General features: G+C 47.5%; 1 protein-coding gene across 1 annotated transcript in view; it reads left to right on the forward strand.

The window, feature by feature from the left end:
- Positions 1-350: 350 nt before the first annotated feature.
- LOC135399256 (sodium- and chloride-dependent GABA transporter 1-like) overlaps positions 351-20,458 on the forward strand; it is a 120,951-nt gene continuing 100,843 nt past the window's right edge. The window contains exon 1 of the mRNA XM_064631081.1: positions 351-666. Coding sequence (XP_064487151.1) covers positions 438-666 — 229 coding nt within the window. The 5' untranslated portion in view covers positions 351-437. The remainder of the gene's footprint in view (positions 667-20,458) is intronic.

Below are 20,458 nucleotides of genomic sequence, written 5' to 3' on the forward strand. Positions count from 1 at the left end.
AAAAAAGTTGCAAACTCTAGTGTTTGTTGAGCCTGAGCACTGCTCATAGAACATTCCAGGGACCTTCTCAAACGCAAAATCCGGATTTTTCCAACATCCGATCCACCCGCACAGATATTCGCGCGTGGTCGCGAGATGCTTCCGTTCTCGTGCGCGTCCTCTCACCCCCTTCATTAACCACGTGACTCTTCCTCTCCAATCCGGTTTTACGGAAGCCCGTAAAAGTGCGAGCGCACTGTACCACGTGACGCTTCGCGAGCCAATGAGTGCTGGCGGCGCGCTACTCGCGGCCCTCGAGATGCGGCGCGCGCTGAGTCGCGTTTTGAGTGCTGCAAGAGCGAAGAGTCTTCGTGCGTTTGTGGTGCCGGGGCCCGTCGAGCTTCTTCTTTCGCCACGGCGAATCTCTGGACGGTACACAGCGTGGTGTGGTGGCCGATATGTCGGATAAGAAGTCTTACGAGATGAATAACTTCAAGGGGGAAAGTGGTGGTGCCGATGCGACTTCGGGTTCACCCAGTGGCGGGTCCGCGACGTCCGGGCTCCCCGCCCTGCCCGACCGAGGACAGTGGGTCGGAAAGTTGGACTTCTTGATGTCATGTGTCGGTTATGCGATCGGACTGGGAAATGTCTGGCGATTCCCTTATCTCTGCTACAAAAATGGAGGAGGTGAGTTGTGGTTTGTTTTTGTGCGTTTTGTTTCTGTTTCACGCGCTGCTGTAACCAACTGGTGCCAGCTATTATGTGATCTCGGGTAAGGCTTTGGAAAAATGAGAAGAAAACATGAACAGAAATATTTTGTGCGCTGAAGAAACCGCGAGAGTAATTGTTTTCCGTCGAATTATTTTGTCGTCTTCCAACGGGTGAACTTGCACATCCTGGCTCAGCGTTAATATGTGGTCGAGCAGGTACTCCTATGCGCTTACCAATGCCTAAATCATGTTGATAACTGGTGGTGTATGGACGTCCCGAGTCAGGCTAATCTTTACCTTCGTCATGTTGTGTTTATGTGGTCGTATATATATATATATATATTTTTTTTTTCGTTTTCCTCTGCTGAAGAGAATGAGACACCTGGTGCAATACTGTTTTCAATCGGTCCCAGAGAAGAACAAATAAGGTTACCGGATTCTCATTTGCAGGCTGCATTCTTAATGTGTAGCGTGAATTTCACTGAGGGAGCAAATTTTTCCACACGACGTACGTGAGTCAAGTGCCAACTGCCGGCAGTGTCATACGGATGTGCTTCCCCAATCCAATGCCATCAGCCATCTGCAGGCACAAAGCGCGTCTTTCAGAGAGCGCAGTGCTGCAATCCGAGTCTCTTACCTTGAATTGGATTGGCCACGCGGGATATATAGCTACGCAGCCACGTCGGATTCCTCGGATACACGATCAACTAAAGGTAGTACTGCTCTATCGTTAGTGCAGCACTAGCTAATTCAGCAAATTATCGACCTTGAGGTCCAAGACGATGGTACAGAGGTCCAGATACCTCCTTAAGACATAGGGCATCTGGTCGGCCACTGATTGTTCTCCTCCGGAAGCCGACGTAGACAGTGCAATCTATAAGAAAACCACAACAGAGAAGCCCTCAACGTAATAGTACAGACCCTTTCCAGTTTCAAAACAAGCTATGCCATGAATCAAACTAGTGCGAAAGGCGTTTGGAAAAAACATTGAGCAACTAAACAGGGGCGAAATCCTGGAGAAGAAGATAGCCTCAAACATGACCTCGACGCGATCAAGTGGATGAAGGTCGAGACTGCTACGGATTATATGCAGTGGGTGTCAACCCTCGGTGAACAGTTCCGGTCACTGGGAGGATACCTAGAGGATGCGGAAATGACAGCCACCGCCATTCATTGTCTCCCAAGGTCCTACCATGAAGCGGCAAAACCTTCGATATTTGTGCATGGTGTAATTCCTGGCAACGTCATGTATGCGCTCACGCGGGAGTAACGAAGACTTATCCAAGAGGACGCCACCGAAGAAGCCGCATGCAAGGCCAAGGTCCGAGTGACGAACTCAAAGAAGGACAAAGAAAAGGCACATTTGAAACGCTTTCGCTGCGGCGGGTCTGGACAGGATTGTTTGGCTTCGAAGTACGGTGGAGTAGTGGAGTACGTTGTCAGGCTACAAACATCGAGAGGCGTGGAGGAGAAACCTACCCAAAGAAGGAAAGGCAAGCACTACAGACAAGGCTTACCAGGTACGCGGATGTATAGAAGGTAACGGAATACTCGACAATCAGCCAGACCAAGAGTTCGCATTTGGAGCAGCATGTACTGACTGACATGTTGGTCGGTTGACTCCGGCGCAAGTAGCCACATGGCTGGACGCGGGACTATCCTGAGCGATCACGGAGCAAGGAGACCGAACTGTAACGCTGTAACTGGACAAGTATCACGTCAAAGGACACAGAGGTAGTCAGAGGGAACAACAGACGGGACGCTCATTGCAAACGACGTTCTACATGTGGCTGGTATGGTATCCAACCTTGTATCTGTGTCAGTGTTGACAGACAACAGTTTTGATGTAATATTTTCTGGAGACGACTGTAAGGATTCTTCGGGGAAGCGCCTCGTCATGTAGCAGCCCTGAAAGCAGGCGGACACTACAACCTATGCACAGAGGGTCTGCCTACTACCGAGGGGCTAATAGTGGTCTGCATAGGTAGACATTCCCGAGGCATTATTGGATGAGGCACATTAACTTTCACACACTCCATAACATGTCCAAAAGGCAAGTCGTCAAGAGGATTTCACCACCTGGAAGGTTACCTGAAGCATGAGAACACTGTCCACAAGCAAGAGAAGGACCAAAGCAGTGCATAGAGCTGCCTCACGTAGATTTGTGTAGACTCTTCCTGCCTCGTTTGAAGGAAGCAGGTAGCTAATGGTGACGGTCGACGACTACAGCAGGAAAGTGACACCGTGTTTCCTTAAGAACAAGGGCGAAGCCGTGGACGCAATATCCAAAGGAGAACGGAAACTTAGACAGAATTGGCGAGCCATGTGCATTCAAACAGACAAAAGAAGGGAGTTCATCAGTTATCAGTCAATGCGTCAGCGCCTCAATAGTCCCGTTTGCTCAAGAGAAAAACGGTGTTGCGGGACGGATGAGCAGGACTTCAGTAATAATTTCCAGCAGAAGAGTGAAACTTGCTAAATGCGACAAAAATAAATACTACTGTTCTGTTTAACAGCCGAGTACACGTGCCGCGCTCCTTTACCCTTCTTTTTTTTATTTTGAATATGTGAAAAGCAAAGATTTGTGAAATTCTGGTTGATTACCAGTAATCTTTCTAAGACAATATTGTTGGGTACTGTGAATGGTACATGTGTGTATTTCTTGAAACCACGTAAAGTTAATCCTGCATTGCTGCCTTTGTTAATTGGTATACCTTTTACTATTCATTACAACTGGTTAGTCTCCGTGGCATGTCCTTCCGTCGTGTGTCCGGGTGTGATCCAACCCTACGCAAGTAGGATTCTGCTCATTCGCGTTACATGCCTCTCACAAACTCCGAGTGTAAAAATTGCGTGTGTTGTGCCTCAGGTAAGAGATAAGGTTAGTTTTCCCGCAGCAAACTTTAAGATTCGCTTGTGAAATAGAGAAGCACTTGGTTCTGCCGCGGCAAGCTGTACAGTCGTTGGATTTCTCCGGCGAATACAATAGAATGCAACGAAGCCTCGTGTGTATATACCATATGCTGACGACAAGAAAACAATGGAACAACTTTCCCGAAAGATCGGCCGCAATGCTGCCTTCAATATTTAACATATATGTAAAAGTGTGAACGCAAGTGAAAGAAATAGAAAATACCTCCTGGCTAACTGTAGGTTTTTGCGTTTTGTTTAATGTCGTTGGGATTGATGTCGACATTTCTATGCTGCAGTGATGTGACGTGATGTGATGTGATAAAGAAAAAAAAAGGGGGGGGTGTGAGTTTCGACGCAGTCGAACTGGCTACCCCAGTACACTTACACAAACAGATGATGAAATGATGAAAAAACAGAGATGATGTCCAGAGAAGAACGGAGATGATAATGGAGTTCAACGTGTAGTTCAAAAGTTTCGACCAAGTGAGAGTAAAATGTCGGAATCGTACACACAGGACACATCACACATTCAGCGTGTCATAGGCTGTCCATAAGCCCGGTTGCATGCAGAAAGTCTTCAAGTGCCCTTAGCGCCTTGTCGGACGACGAAGGACCTAACAGCTTCGTGATGTCGAAGGCTCGGGAGTTCACACGAGAGAGGCTTGTCTCTAATGCCCTTCGAGCATGAACGTATTTCTATATTGTATCAGCGTATTTGAGTACTACAAAGGAGTTGAAAAGGTGATATCCGCCTGGAGTTCCTTCAGTCCATGATGAGGAAAGCCAGAGCTTGGGCACACACAAAAAGGGACAACACAACAGGAACAGCTCGGCAATTTTTTCTTCATTTCTTTCTTCTTCTTTTTTTTTTTTTTTTGTGTGTGTGTATCCACCAGCTATAGCTCGCCTGCGCGTATGCCGTTTTTGTCTGTTCCTTCAGTCTTTCGGGTTTTGAGAATAGCTAGGTGTGTATGTGTGTATCCTAATACAATACGTACAGAAGTAGTATCCTGCTGAGTTACTTGTTCTTACACGCATATATATCTTGGTTCTTCGGGCCGATGCGCTTGCCCAAATTTTTCTCCCGCTGAGCACTGCGCGCGTCTCCAGTTATTTTTCCACCTCTCTTGATTCACCGCATACAATTCTCTTCAGGATTCTAATACAACGCATATAAAATTACATACTGTCTTGCCCTGTTACTTGTCCCTATCGTATATCTGTCCGTTTCCTTGGTAGGTGCGTTTTCCCAAATTTTACTCACAACTGGTGTCACGAGCCGAATGCGGATGTGAACGTGTGGTTCGTTTTTCTCGTTTGTCTAAAAAGCTACAAGGTCCGGCTGAATGAAATTTTGAATATTGATATAATGAGGAAGAAGATACCCCGTCAACATCATATCCACTCAGCCATTATCATCGGAGACTTCAGCTTCTAAGCCCGTGCCATATATCGAGCTTAGAATCTGTCTGACTCCCCTAAACGCTGCGGCCTCAATACCTCTGTCCATCCTTATCCTTACAATATCTATACAGGTTAACTCACAATTGAATTCAACACTAACATCAAAAACCAGCTGACGACTCAACATTGTCAATGACCCTCCAAAGTGGTGGTAACGATAATACCAGATCGGAATACGTGCATGGTCTAAGAAGAATTGGTAGAGCGTTTCCGTTGATATGAGCAACAATGAAGATACACTGAAAAAAAAAAGTCTGCAAATACATACAAAGTAAAAAAGTGAATGATGACGCCTGAAAAATACTCGTCCAGTGTCCATCTTTGGGGTCCGAGGAATACGGCCACTGTTAAGTTACGCGCGAAGTAGTGCACAGAATGGAAAGCGCCTGAGGGGTGGGTGGGCTTCACCTAACGCCTAAGCGAATCAGGTGAAGCCCGCTTTACGTTTCGGCGCGTGTTCTTCGGAACAGCTGATGCGCACACTTCTCTGCAAGGACAGGAATCTGCAATGGAACAACAACAACAACAATTATATTCTGTCGATGAAGTGGGGAGATGTTCCACTATAAGAGTGGAACGCTACCCCATAGCTAGGGAGCCTAATATGAGTGATGACGATGATGAGTGATGGCTGATGAGGATGATGAGCGATGACGATGATGAGAGATGACGGTGACGATCGGAGCGGCGATGGCGATCCTGATCGTGATGGTGGGGGCGCTGTCGGGGTCACAACGAGTCCTTTAGGCCAGTCGCCTCAACAAAAACCAACTACATGACGTAAGACTGCCCTGGAGTGGGCCACGGTGTCCCAAGGGCCGAGGATGTACGACAAGTTCAAGGGGCGGCAGCCAAGGGTGGCAAGCTGTGATTGCAGTGTACATCTCTCGTTGATATAAGTGCGACAGCGGAGGAGTATGCGCTCTACGTTGGCCAGTACACCACACTCGTTGCAAATAGGGGTCGTTGCAATGGAAGAGAATCTCCCGTCGGTACGTGAAATGGGAACATGAACACTCGCACGAAGAAAACCTGGCGTGAAAGCAGTAAAATCCAAATGGGTCACCGCATGAAAAGAGGTCCTAAGGGAAAGTTCCAAAATATAAAATAGAAGTTGTGGTGGCGGGGACTTCCCAAGCCCAAGGAACCGACTGCTTCGGAACCAAAGTTCCCAAGTACCTTCTGAGAATATCTACAGACTTAAACAGTTTGGTGGAACGTCGTAGAAGACGTTGGATGCGATACGGATGGAATATATGTTGGAAACGACCTCAAGTGAAGACGAAAGCAGGTTCCTGGAGCTTCCTACGATCAACCCGTCCACAGATGGAGAAGGGGTAAGGTGGCGCCGTCTTCGCCACGTGATTTTTTCTCGCGAGTTTGCAGCCTTACTGATGTCATTTCATTCGCGTCACAGCCCTCGTCGCTAGCACACGTAAAGTCTGGGCACTGTAGTATATCTGTACGGCGTGAAAACGATGTCACTTTAAAGGGACGCTGAAGATAAAATGCCAAAGTCAGAAGATATGGCAAAAATTGCAATTTTTTAGCGCTCATAGCTCTTCGACGGCAGGTCAGATATCCGTAAATGAAGTACGCTTTTAATGTGCAATTTTTCATCTATCGCTCAATATATAGGAAACCACTCTAACACGTATCATTGCCGAAAGAGATATCAGTACAGTTAGGTGAGAGCAGAAAATTGCCGATTTTTGGTATGGCATACCCCAGCCGCTGCAATACTTATTCCAATAATTTTGCGGTTACTGAAAGGCCAACGTATCCCCTAAATCAATCTGCAAAAAGATGTTGCACTATTTTAGTAGGGTGTACGCAGCAAATTGGCACGCCGTCACGCGTTTCCCATTTCACAGGGCCTTCGGTCTCTTCGGCCTAATGTTGCACTGATTCCCGCCGCTGGCACTTATTTGTGGACATGTCCACGTCGGCATTCTTATTTACGTGCAAACCTTTCATATGCCGTTGCGAGACGAACAGATGACGTCTATCTATTATGCCGCAGCGACTGAGAGTGGAGTACTGACTGACTATATGTAGCTGAGTATAACAACAACTTTAGAACAGTTTTGTTAATACTGCGCAGGGTGTGCGCTAAAGAAAAAAAAAAAAACGGTCCTGGGAAGTGCTACCAAGTGGCTCATTGCTGGAGGTGCCGTCTTTATTACAGCAGCAAGAAGAAGTAAAAAAAAAACTGTCATTAGCTTAACTTACATTACATTACATTAACTTACGATAAGCATTAACTTACATTACATAGGTAGCATATTCATCTCCTGAGCCCCGACATTATTTGGTCAATTAGACAGGATTTGGTCAATAAAAGGAAGGTTGCACCAAGCCAGACCAGGCGAACCCTTGTCGGTAGAATGCGCCCCTCATTATTTTTTTATTAATATATGTCACCAAATAGATGTCATAATAATTTCCATCGCAGAAAGGCATGGTACCTAAAACCTATGCAATGTAGGCTGACAGTTTTTGTTACTTCTTTTTGCGGCTGTAATGAAGACGGCACCTCCAGCAATCACTCACTGGTAGCGCTTCCCAGTACAGAATTTAATTTAAAAAATTAGCACCTTGTGCGGTATTGACAAGAGTTGTTGCTATACTCAGCTACTCCAGTCAGTACTCCACTCTCAGTCTCTGCGGCATAGCAGACAGACGCCATCTGTTGGTCTCGCAACGGCATATCAAAGGATTGCTCGTAATTAAGAATGCCGACGTGGACATGGCCACAAACAAGTGACAGCAGCGGGGAATCAATGCAACATTATAGGAAGACCGAAGGCAAGTGCAATTCGAAACGCGCGATGGCGTGCCACTCGAAAGTGGAGTCGGAGTGCAAGGCCGCAACGGCGAAACCTGGGCACAGAAAAAAATTCGCTGCGTTCACCCTACTAAAATAGTGCAACATATTTTTGCAGCTGAATTTAGGGGATACGTTGGCCTTCCAGTAACCGCAAAATTATTGGGATAAGTACTGCAGCGGCTGAGGTATGTCATACCAAACATAGGCAATTTTCTGTTCTCACCTAACTTTACTGACATTTCTTTCGGCAACGAAACAAGTTAGAATGGTTTTCTATATATCAAACGATAGAGGAAAGATTGGATATTAAAAGCATACTTCATTTACGAATATCTGATCTCCCGTCGAGGAGCTATGAGCGCTAAAATATGTGCAATTTTTGTCATATCTTCTGACTTTGGCATTTTTTCTTCAGCGTCCCTTTAAAGTGACATTGTTTTCACTCCATAGAGATATACTAGAGTGCCCAGACTTTACGTGCGCTGCCTATGACGGCTGAGACGCGAATGGAATGGCATCAGTAAGGCTGCAAAATCGCGAGAAAAAATCAGGTCGCGAAGACGGCGCCATCTTACCCCCTCTCCACCTGTGGACTGGTTGATCGTAGGAAGCTCCGGGAACCTGCTTTCGTCTTCACTCGAGGTCGTTTCCAACATATATTTTTTTCACTGAAATAAAAAAAATGTCATCGGCGGACCTTGGTCGATTTAAAATGGAATTACCCACCTGCATGTCTATCACTGGCGCGTATGTGACAATAGTGAGTTTTAGTACACCGTACGCCGTCGCCTTTGCGTACGTAAGGAATAGCGTACGAGTCTCTGTGCACTGCGCAAAGCCCTCTTTACGTTTTGCATGTGCGCAAATCTACCAACCCTATCACTTACGTATACGCAAAAGTGATAGCTGTGCGATGTGACAGCCAAGCAGCATTCATGCAGTAATAACCCCTATCGCCACCACTGGTCAACGCACATCGCCGTGAAGTATCTGTACGCAAGAAATGAAGTAGGAAAAGAGAAATTCCAAGTCTAGTACCACATAGACAATAGTGAGTTTCAGTGTATCGCATAGTATCGCCTTTGCGTGCGTAAGGGATAGCGTTGGTGGTTCTACGCACTCGTAAAACATAAAGGGAGCTTTGCGCAGTGCGCAGAATCACCGCACTATCCCTTTCGTACGCAAAGGAGATGGCGTACGATACAATAAAACCCTGTAATGTCATGCGCGCGACAGGCTTGAGTCTCTTTCCTTCAGGATAATTAGACATACCAAGGGTGTTCAAAACACTCCCACACCCACGCACCCTGTAAACACCTTACAACATATTCTTATGGTAGGGGACCGAGAGACACGGAACAAGAAGGATGGACGACAATCCTTCATTTCTGAGAATTTGTCGTCCGTCCTCCTCGTTCCGTGCCTCTCGGTCCCCTACCAGGAGTCTACACCAGCTTGCCTGCACCCTCTCTCTTCTTGATCCTTTTAAGAGAGTTACGTGTAGCGGCCCCAGATTATTCCCTCGAAAACGCATATTTATGAGTATGATGAAAGAGGAAAGTAAACAGGCCACGTGTAACGTGACAATATGAGGTTAGATCTTCTTGTCGAGGGTTGCCAGGCAAGGCGTGTGAAAAGCTCGAGATGAGTAGAGTACGTCCCGCGTCATTCGATGCCACAGGTGGGATCCCAGATAAATCTCCTTGCGTGACGCGTCTTTGTTGTAAAATGCCTTCAGAAGCGGCCTTTTGTTGACGCAATCCGAGAGATTAGCACGTATTTTATAATCGTTGTCACGGACTCCTTCTTTTAGGAGCTCTACAAAAGTATTCCAGGCAAAGTGCGCTGCGATCGGTTCCCCTGTACGGCATCGCTGTCGTGCAGATAAGACACCCTTCCGGGAAACGTCTTCACGGACGCTGCGCAATCTATTCTTGGTACGATATGATTGCGTTCCTGAATAGTTGCATTTCGCGTCTGTCTTATCGAACACTTCAAAGATATCGCCCAAGTGATAGACGGCTGTCATATTCCTCGAACAGTTGATAGTGCATATATAGACATACATAATGACACAAGGGATCGAGTCTAGCCTTTGCCGCTAATGCAGTCCTTATAGGGTCGCTTTTTTCTGCTGTCTTTTTTTCTCCTTTCATTTCTCTCTCTCTCTTTTTTCCCCATGGCACCTAGCCAATCACTCTGTCAGGCAAAGCGATGTTCCTCGAACGATACCGTACGATCCTGGCGCGCGTGAGAAGCGTATCTTTCACCGCGTCGTGCAAATTCTCCACAAATGGCTTCGAAAGTACTTAACGGATGCTGTGTAGGCTTGGCATAAGGAGAGCTTTCTGAGTGACGCCGCCGAGAAGCACGCACTTAACACATTAAAAAAAATATATGAAAAATAATTATTCGTCATTGAATTATGAAGTCAAAAGTATTTATCTTCAACAAGCTTTTGCCAGACTTGTGTCCACTTTGACCAATTTTTGTCGCAACAAATTAAATTTCTGAATCGAACTCCGAAATTAAGAGGACAACAGTCATCTCGCACAGACGTTTACCGCGTGTGGTATAGTGTCCCGTGAACTTTTTAGTTTGCCAACATCCGACGGTATAGTATTCAACGCCAGCCGAATCTTACTCAAGTAGCATGTTGTAAATATTTGGCAGGAGATTTCTCAGTAGGTTACACTAGCAGATGTCGAGTGTATACAATGGCATGTCAAGTGCGAGATGAAATCTAGAACACTAAAAAACAACACTGGCGTTTTCTAAGATTAATATGTACATGCTATACTATTAAACTTAGAAAGTTGCAGTGTTGTTTCCGAGTGTTCTATGTCGCACTAGACAAAAAATATAAATAAACAAAATAAATCGGGGACGAACATTTTCAAGTATATATGTTCGAGACTTCCGCATCTTGTGGGGATGCTACTTTCTGAGTGAACTTTTTTTTTTAAGGTCAGTGCTAGCGCCGCGAAGCAACTGTGGCTATGAGCGGAGTACAGAACTGGGAAGAGGAAGTCAGGACAGCACGAAGGAGAGGGGGGCAGTGGGGATCGCGTGCGTCCTGGGCCGACTTCAGGGGGAGCTGTGCCGATATTCGTCTGGAAAGTCTTCGGAAAACCCAGAGAGAACCTGAGGGGAAAATTCCATCCCTAAGATTTTGTACATAATTATTTCAATAATAATAACTTGCACAGCGAATTCTGAACGGCACAAATAGCTGCGTGTCTGGAGAATTGTTTCGATTCTCATATTCATTGACAGCAGAATGTGTGGATATCCTGGAACACAAAAAGTAGCAAGATGTAGTTTTCCCCGTGCCCGCGAGCACTGCTAGCACTGCTTACAGAACATTCCACTGACCTCCTCAAGAGCAAAATCCGGATTTTTTTCCAACATTCGATTCACCCGCATTAGATATTCATTGCGCGATCGCGCGCGGCATCCTTCCCGTGCGCGTCGTCTCACCTTCATTCACCACGTGTTCCTTCCTCTCCAATCGGATTTTACGGAAGCACACTAAAGTGCGAACGACGCGGTGGTGGGGGTGACGAGACCGGCTTGCCGTGGTTAGCCTCACTGATGTATGTGTGTGTGTGTGTGTGTCTGGGGGGTGGTGGTGTTAGGGGTGTGTGGAGGGGTGCTAGTAAAATCCCAACTTACAATGATGCCGGGAAATCGAATAACTAAAACATCCATTGATTTTGATTCTTTGGTTGGAGTAAGGTCTTCGACATTGATCCGTAAAAGACAATTCTGGTCCAAGGTATGGCTGACAGTCTCTTACACTTGACGTTGATTTTTTAGACTGTGATGAATGAAGTGGCCTGCAACTCTTCCGAGAACACCTCCTCCTGAACTTCTTTTGATCCACTACCTTTCGACGTGCTGTAGCTCTTCTGTAGTGAGAGGGCCCTTTTTTTGTGATCTCTTCCTCTCGCATTCTGCAGAAACCGGTATATCCATGCCGTCATCCTGATAACTTTGTCCAGCGAAGAGTAGTCGTTGAAGTATATAGAATGGGCTCCAATTGCCTAGCAGGCATGAAAATGAAGCAACGTTGTCTTGGCTTCCTCGCCGCTGAAGTTTTCTCCTAGAATTCCGCGCACGTCAACCACCACCCTCGGCCAGTTGGCGTCCACGTGATACTTAGCGAACCAATGGGCATTGACCGCGCGATATTAACGGACTTCAAGATACGGCGCGCGCTGAGTCGCGGTTTGAGACTTGCAGAAACGAAGAGCCTATTCGTGGATTTGTGGTATGCAGTGTCACGTCGAGCCTCTTCTTTCGCCAGGGGGAATCCTTGGACGGTATAGACGTCAGTGTGCGGTGGTCGATATGTCGGATAAGAAGCCTTACGAGATGAATAACTTCAAAGTTGAAAATGGTGGTGCTTATGCGGTCCTGGGCTCGTTCAGTGGCGACACCGGAAAATCCGCCGCCCCTGCCTTGCCCGACCGAGGGCAGTGGGCCGGAAGATTTGACTTCGTGATGGCGTGTGTCAGTTTTGCGATCGGACTGGGAAATGTCTGGAGATTTCCTTATCTCTGCTACAAACACGGTGGAGGTGAGTTGTGTCGCGTTTTTGTGTGTTGTTCCCGTCTCACATTCTATTGTGACTAATTAACATGAATAACACACGATGCCGGGTGAGGCAGCAGAAAAAAAAAAGAGCAATCAAGAGCAAGCAAACAGAAGAAAGCGTAATAAAGAAAACAGCGAAATAATTGTTGGATTAAATTGGTCGTATATTTATTGGTGACAAAGAAGTAAGCAACAGAATATTGAATTTTGCGATGTGAATGTCGACGTGTAATCTAAAACCGTGCGCATCATTCTTTTAAGAAAGATAAGGCCTGCGTTGAAAACGGACGTTTTTGATCAGAATGAGAGATGAAAGCAAACAGCTTTTCATGACTCTTCTGATAGGTGGGAAGATAATGTTAACAACGAGAAATTAGCCGAGGCAGGATACAAACATGGACGACACAAACTTCTTGAGTTGCTTGATGTCGAAGTAAGGTTAAACTGTTTTGTAGAGGATCGCCATGTGAAAAGCTCCAGATGAGAAGGGTATTTTCTGCACGTCAGTTAAGCCTACCCGTCTTCGAAGTCACATGTGAGCTCTCAGATATAAAGCCACGTGCCAGACACATCTTCTTGCGTCAGACCAGCGCCATCAGCACAGGGTACCCTTCTTCTGAACACGCGCTCTTCATTCGAAGGGGATCCGTATAGTGTACTTCCTTTTAGCCTTCCTTTTACGTTAGTTCTACGCGTAGAACTTTAGCTCCATAGATATACAGTCATGTCTCGATTATACGGACACCTCGGGAGTCGTCTCGTCCTTTTTCGTCCGGATAAAGAACCAAACAAACTTCCGGGGAAACCCGAAAAATTTGGGAGACCTCTTTGTTGCTCCAGCGAAGGAAACGAGCAAAATGTCGTTACTTCAAAAATTAATGCGAAGTGAGCTGCTTGAAATAGTAGGCACGCGCGTGTGACAGAATTTTGGTAACAGCCACGTCACTCGCTGCGCCACCCTGCTGTTCGAAGAAGGGTAATGTCACAGAAAGTTGGTCCCACGCACATTTTTTTGTCTTTTTGCAAATGCCTTTGTCATAGGCCAGAAGACAAGGTGATGTTCTCGGACGGCCAAGACATTGACGTTCACATGCGGATTTCTTCCCCCCGGTGGGTACAGGCCTACAGGGCACCTCTTCCGCTCATCGTCTACCATATCTACCGTGTGCCCGCGCATACCAAAAGGGAGTGACCTCTGAAGAAAGGGGAGTCGAACACAGAGCACAGAGTGCCCCGGTGAGATGTGACCCTTTTCCGGAATAATGCGAACACAGCACATGCCAGGGAGCAGGGACAGAGGACGTTGACACATTTCCGGATAAGCGAATCAGAATGACCCAGGTCCTGGAAGATTGTTCCCCGTACTCGCTGTCCGGATACGGATAACGAATTCCGGATAACCGAGACAAAATCCAATGGTAGCAGGTTCGTTCTCGGTAATGTAGTCCGAGTTTTCCGGATATCTGAACTCGGGATAAGCGAGACGTGAGAGAGACAATCTATCTAGGTATGATATCATGGGTTTCCTGAATCGTTGCATTTTGCAGCCGTCTGATTGAACACTTGAGCGATATCGCCGAAGTGATAGAGGGTCTCGTATTCCTGGAACAAGAGATAGTGCAGACAACATACACAATGGCGTGTGCGAATTGTGCGGCATTCATCGTGTCATGCGAATTCTCTACGAGTGACTTCGAGAGCACTTACGCTCTGCTTACTCCAGTAATTTGTTCACCACTCAGTGACGTCACCATTGAGTGCCTCTCAGGTTGACTATCCTGCATCCTTCCGACCCCACGCAACATCCAGCAACCTGTAACAGGCCAGTGCAGAGCACAGTCAGCTATACGCATTTATACGGCGAACCGAAAAGGAGAATAAGCAAAAAAAAAAAAAACATGAAACTCGACTCGACGCTCCGACTCGACTCCTACGTGTGGAGGAAAGCAGCACCCTCTTCTGCTTTTTAAGTGTTGAGAGAGGTCAGCCAATATTTGGCAATATTTGGCACCCTTCCACTCGAGGAGCTGGTGGGTTTCATGAACTCGCCACGGAAATTTCTCCGTCAAGGGGTTCTTTTAGGAGCCGTCCTCAAATCCCGTTGTACTCATGTCCTCAGCCGTCTTTCGAGTTCCCCTGGAAACTTTAGTTTTTGTACTCAAAACACACTTACGGCGTAAAATATACAGGGTGTTTGCTCTAACGTGTCCAGAAATTATATTTAAAGCGAGCGATAAAAGAAAAGCAAGTGGTACTTTTCTTCTACTTGAGTAAGAAACAGGTACTGCTTCACTAGTAGCACCTGTTCCTTAGTCAAGTAGCTGAAAAGTAGCGCTCGTTTCTCTTTTATCGCTCGCTTTAAATAAAATTTCTGGACACGTTAGAGCAAACACCCTGTATAGTATACACTATACAGTGTATGCTCGCTTGTTTTATTTAGAACAACGTATACCTTATACGTACACCATGATAGATCATTGCAGCTACGTTTGAGTCAGCTTTGTGGCGGAAGTGTTTTCCGGTCCGGCAACCACAAGTACAGTCGCAACGGGCAGTTGAGCGTTGTTATCTACTTGCACCACCCGACATGCAAGATGCACTCGCCGCTTGACTCATGCCATGGGCCAATATACAAGCAGGTGTTTTGGACCACTGCAGGGAGCTTCATTCGCGGAATTTACCTTTCAGGTCGGCTGCTTTGCTGGCTACAATACTTTCTTATGGATACGAAACGTCGCCTTACGCACATTCCATGGGCAATGCCCCGGCATAATGTTCCCCAAGCACTACTATAAGGTAACATACCCTCACCCCGACACTGTTTAAAGTTGTTTTATGCTGGCGTAAGGCTAGCGTAATATCGGTAATTCCTCGAAAATATCTCATTGTAGTATAGGAACATCACGACTCGCGGTCCAGTGCCACTTACAACATCCATTAAATAATATCCCCCCACCCCCAAGTCAGGATGGTTCTTTCGCCAGAAATATGCGCCGAACTCCGAGCTCACACACCCGGCCAGGACAAGATTCCTTTTGTGAGTCGGTACCAAGAAGGTTGACGCTGTACTATTCCATCGATTTTGGGGTACCCATGAACTCGCGACATTAAGCACCTTGAAACCAAACGATGGATTTCCGCCATTCATCATCTTTTTGTTCCTGGATGAGGCTGTGATCAGCGCTCCGTTTCCCTGGGTTTCAAGAATGGCTGCTGGATAACTTCTAGTTGAGGTGCTACGTGAAGCAGTGAAACACTATCTTTGCCTGCGTGCGCGCAACCATCGTCATTCATTCGTAAGGAAAATTCGATTCCGTCCAGAAAGTGACTCTTCTGCGCGAATGGCGCAGATGTGATAGTCTCTCTCAATTGTTTCGTAACGACGGGCGTAACAAAACTCGAGCCCTCGTGGTCTCTGCCGTCCCTCCTCAGTAGTATAGAACCGGGACTATCCTGGTCGACGTTCTTAGGCTTAGCAGTCCTGCCTTCCTCCTCTCCACAATGAAGTCAATGGGTACGGTTCGGAGCAGTCAGCCAGCTAGGCCAAGCCAGGCCAAGCTGGGTGGTGATGTTCTCATTTATTCTGTTTCCATTCCGTTTCAACGCGTCGAGTTTTGTGTAGTTTCCCTTTCTATTCTTAATAAGGCGTCCTGGAGTAGCCAGTCCCGAGTGGCTCGAGACTAACATCTCCATTTTTTTCTTTTAGAAATCAATCAATCAGTCAGCCAGCTGGAGAGGTGGGTGTAGAAGCGGAATGACGTAGCAGGGACTATGGGCGTTTCCAGGATTTTTTTCCAAAGGGGCAAAGCGCTTCTACGGGGGGGGGGGGGGGAGGGGGGCATGAGTGCAAACCCTGCTCCCCCTACCACATCTTTTTATGGAGGCGAAAGTTGCGCGCTGTGCGGGTCTTCAGGGGTTCCTATTATGACATCTGAAAATAATCATTACGACCTATGACTAAAGAGTGCACTGTTTTCACAAGCGACCTTGGAGTTTCAGGGGGGACCACGGCCCCCTCTTGCCCCACTCTCGGTACGCCCATGGCAGGGACTAGTATGTATGCAGGCCTAGAAGTCTAGAAATTAGCTGTCTGTGATTAGGCTGGCACCTTGTGAAGTAGTGCAAACGATGCAAGTTCCCACATTCGAATCAGCGGAAATACAGCCTTTGCACTGCACTCGACCATATGATTGGAAAAAGTGCACGAATTACCAAAAATTCTGCGCTTCCTCCGGCGTCGATGCAACGTTTTGTGTGCTGTAGAGCAGACAACGTGAATAGGGCAGCTGTGGGTGCTGGCGGTGTCGTATCAGCGATCTTGTGAGAGGGGGAGGGGGAGTAATGTCGATATTTGCTCGTCGTTGTTGGCCACACGCGGGTGAGTATGACTAACCAGAAAGGGATGAAGGATGAAGGGTTGGAGGTGGAGCTAAGTACAGGACGAATTGAATCCGATGTGCACTGCAGATGAGGTATGCTAGAAGGGTCTTTGCGCAAGGCCCGTTTCCTGGAGAAAACGCACGAGTTTTTGTAGATTGTCGAGTATAGGAACCCCCGCGGTGTAGACTCTAAAAACAGATGGTGGTGGTGGGGGTGGGGGTGATGAGATCGGCTAAAAACAGAGGTGTGTACTGCAAGGAGACCGTTTTGATGAACCGTTTTGTGATGCATCGCAATTTAATCCAGATCCCCAGGCAGCCACAATTTTTTGCCCAGGGCCAGAAAAGTTCATGACCGATTAACAAATGCCAACAACAACAACAATAAATGAAGAAGTGATGATGACATGGGACGTTTTCCCGTGGTAGCCACAGGACCCTACCCCACTTCGCCGTGGTTAATATATGAGAGGATGAATTAACAAACACACAACAAACAAACAACAAATGCCTACAATGTATATAAGTAAAAGTTTTCTGTTTCCGACCACTGTGTCCCAGTAGCACCGTTGTATGCTCTTCCTGGCACATTCATGGCCAGTCCACCCATTTTAATTTGTGAGGCATGTTGAATGATGTCGAGCGACTGACCCTGATTGCAGTGGCATATTCAGAAAGGGGGGTTGGGTTCAGGGGTTCAACCCCAAACTCGTACCTTTGGTAGTGCATTTTGTAAAGGGCACTGAGGAAGAAACACTCCTCCACCATGGAAAGACACTATAGAACACGTCCCGAAATATTTTGGGGTGACGTCGCTGCTTATTGTGTTGTACACAACAACAACAACAACAATAGATGATGACGATGAGAGTGGGTGCCTGTACTAGTGTTCTCTCCTCGTCTGTGTTTTTCAAACAACCTTATTTTTTGACTATGAATGGGGAGTTTCAACGCGGAGGCCGATACTCTATCCCATTGGTGGCGGTGGTAATGTGGTGAAATGAAATAATGGGTCGCGTCACCGTGGGGGCCGAAGTCCTGCGGTGTCCGAGGAGTTCATATGTGCTTTGAGGGCACGCAGGGACCATGTGCGATATACCCCAGTTAATGAGGCGATTGCACTAATGAAACTTCCACAACATGCATTTTGTAAGTTACTATTGCCAACTGTTAGGACGGGACAAGATGCTATGCCTGCCCGCATGTTGTTGAGTTTGACATCTCTCTCTCTCTCTCTTTCTTTTTTTCATTCTTTTTGTACGAATTCAACTACTGAACCACGAAAAAGTGCGACTGTGAGTTGACTATGTGCAAACATTATTCACATGAATGAGTGACATATGATCTTCGGGAAATTACCTGATAGATTAATTGGTTATAAATAGGGTTCCTGGTTTTCGGTGCTTAATTTTGCGGACATTCGGTGGGAAAAATCGGTGGCTATTTCGTCCACTAGGAATCGACGGCTTTCGGTGATAATATTTTGAAATGTGAAGGCACCCCTTCCCCCTCCCCCTTTTTCATCCCTTCCCCGAGCAACGTGCCGGCAGTCTAGGCAGGCAGACCGCTCGAATCCCCACGTCATCCCCCGGTGGAAACCAGCTAGAAACGATACGGGAGTTTCCCATGCACTTGAACCAACACTTCATTTCCATTCGTTTTTCATTACAACGACAACTATTAAAATCAGAACTTGTTATAAAAAATTGTGAGGTAAAGCGATGCAGGTGACATAGCACACCGCTATTTTCGCTGTAGGAACGTTAAATTCGAAAATGCTCCTCGCTATAGACGAAATATTTGCTCTTTCAAGAGTGACCTCATGTCCCCTGTCCCTCGCCAAGCAGTTCAGCACAAAGGGACAGCGAATGATATCGAGACCTTTGATATCAAGAGCTTCGGCGATTATCGGTTAATAATTATTTCAACCGAACGCGTAAAAAATTTACCGGCGTACGTTTATCGGTGCTTTTCTGTGAGTACCGAAAACCAGGAGCCCTAGTTATAAACTGCAAACAGGGCCGCCGAGAGAAATTAACGGACCTCTGGGATGAGTCCTGCCCGGGTCCCCCCCCTCACGTCTCGATAACATAGTTTTCATATTTCTTGTTTATTTAACCTCGTGCGTGTGATCCAACGCCGTCTCCAAAGAGCCCTCGACACGGTCGTTGCATACCTTTCTGATCGGGGGTTGTCTGTCTCCCCAACCAAAACTGTCGCCATGGCATTTACCCGCCGCTCCTTGCGTAGCTTCCCACTCCACGTCGCAGGGTCTCCAGTGCATTTTGCACCGAGCTACAGGTCCATGGGCATCATTATCGATAGGGGCCTGACCTGGCCGAAGCAGCTCAAATGTCTCTCTTCTAAGGCAAACAACATCGTCAGCGTTCTTCGTCGCCTCTCTGGAATATCGTGGGGTCCTACGTGTGCTGACCTTAGGTTTGTCCACTGCTCCCTTGTACTTGGAACGCTGCGCTACAGCCTCCCCGTCTTACATGGACTAAGCAGAGCTAGCGAACGTGAGCTCCTCAACCTCCAGGCCCGCAGCCTTCGCGTCTGCCTGGGCGTCCCTAACACCACAGAGACCATCTCCGTTCTCGCAGAGGCGAGGGAGTCACCGATGCCCACCTTGCGTGACAAGGAGACCCTCCGTATCTACACAATAAGGTACCTGACACGTCACCCGCACCACTACTTGGCAGATATCGCCATGGAGTGCCCATCGTCTGCTTTCGGGTCCTGCGTTCTGCGGCTGAGGACGTCTATTCCCTCGCCCGCCAACATGCCGTCTCACCCCCCTCCCATGTGGACCCTCGCTACTCCTCCCGTGTACTCCAGCATCCCTGGCGCCTTCAAAAAAGGCGACCACCCTCCAGTCGCTTTGCTCCAACTCGTGCTGGAACATCTTAGTAGCGTGCACTCCCGAAGAGTAGCGGTCTACACGGACGCATCGGTCTCCGCGGGCGCCTCAACTTTAGCCGTTGTTGTGCCTTCTGAAAATTACGAAGTAGCGCTCAAGCTTCCTCACGAGACATCCTCCACCGAAGCAGAGCTCGCCGCCATCAATGAAGCCCTGAAACTTATATCAACGAGGCCCCCAAACAACTGGACTGTGCTTACGGACAGCACGGCGGCGCTGCAAAGATTATCTTCTCCTTGCTCCAAGATCGTCACAGACATCTGCTCCCTAGCCCTCACGACATACAGCCGTCTCACCGCCTCCGTCCACAGCGTGTGGCTTCAATGGGTCCCCAGCCACATCGGCCTGCCGGGAAATACCCGCGCTGACGCTGCGGCGAGAGGCGCGCACGAGGCAGCTGCCACCACTATGACCACCACCATTCGTCCTCTCACAACGGTCCTCTCACTGCATCGGCCTGTCTGATACAGATTCGCCGCAAGACGTCTCGCAGCACCCTCGCGTTTAGCTCAAACGCTGTACCGGCAAACACGTTCCTCCACTCCATCGACCCGAGGATGGAACTCACCCTCTCCTAGCGGCTGTCGCGACAGGAGGAGTCGATCCTCCATCGCCTACGCCTCGATGTTGCCCTGACCCCGCTCTCTCTAAGATGGACAGAGGG

Source organism: Ornithodoros turicata, chromosome 6, assembly GCF_037126465.1.
Source record: "Ornithodoros turicata isolate Travis chromosome 6, ASM3712646v1, whole genome shotgun sequence".
Lineage (NCBI taxonomy): Eukaryota > Metazoa > Arthropoda > Arachnida > Ixodida > Argasidae > Ornithodoros > Ornithodoros turicata.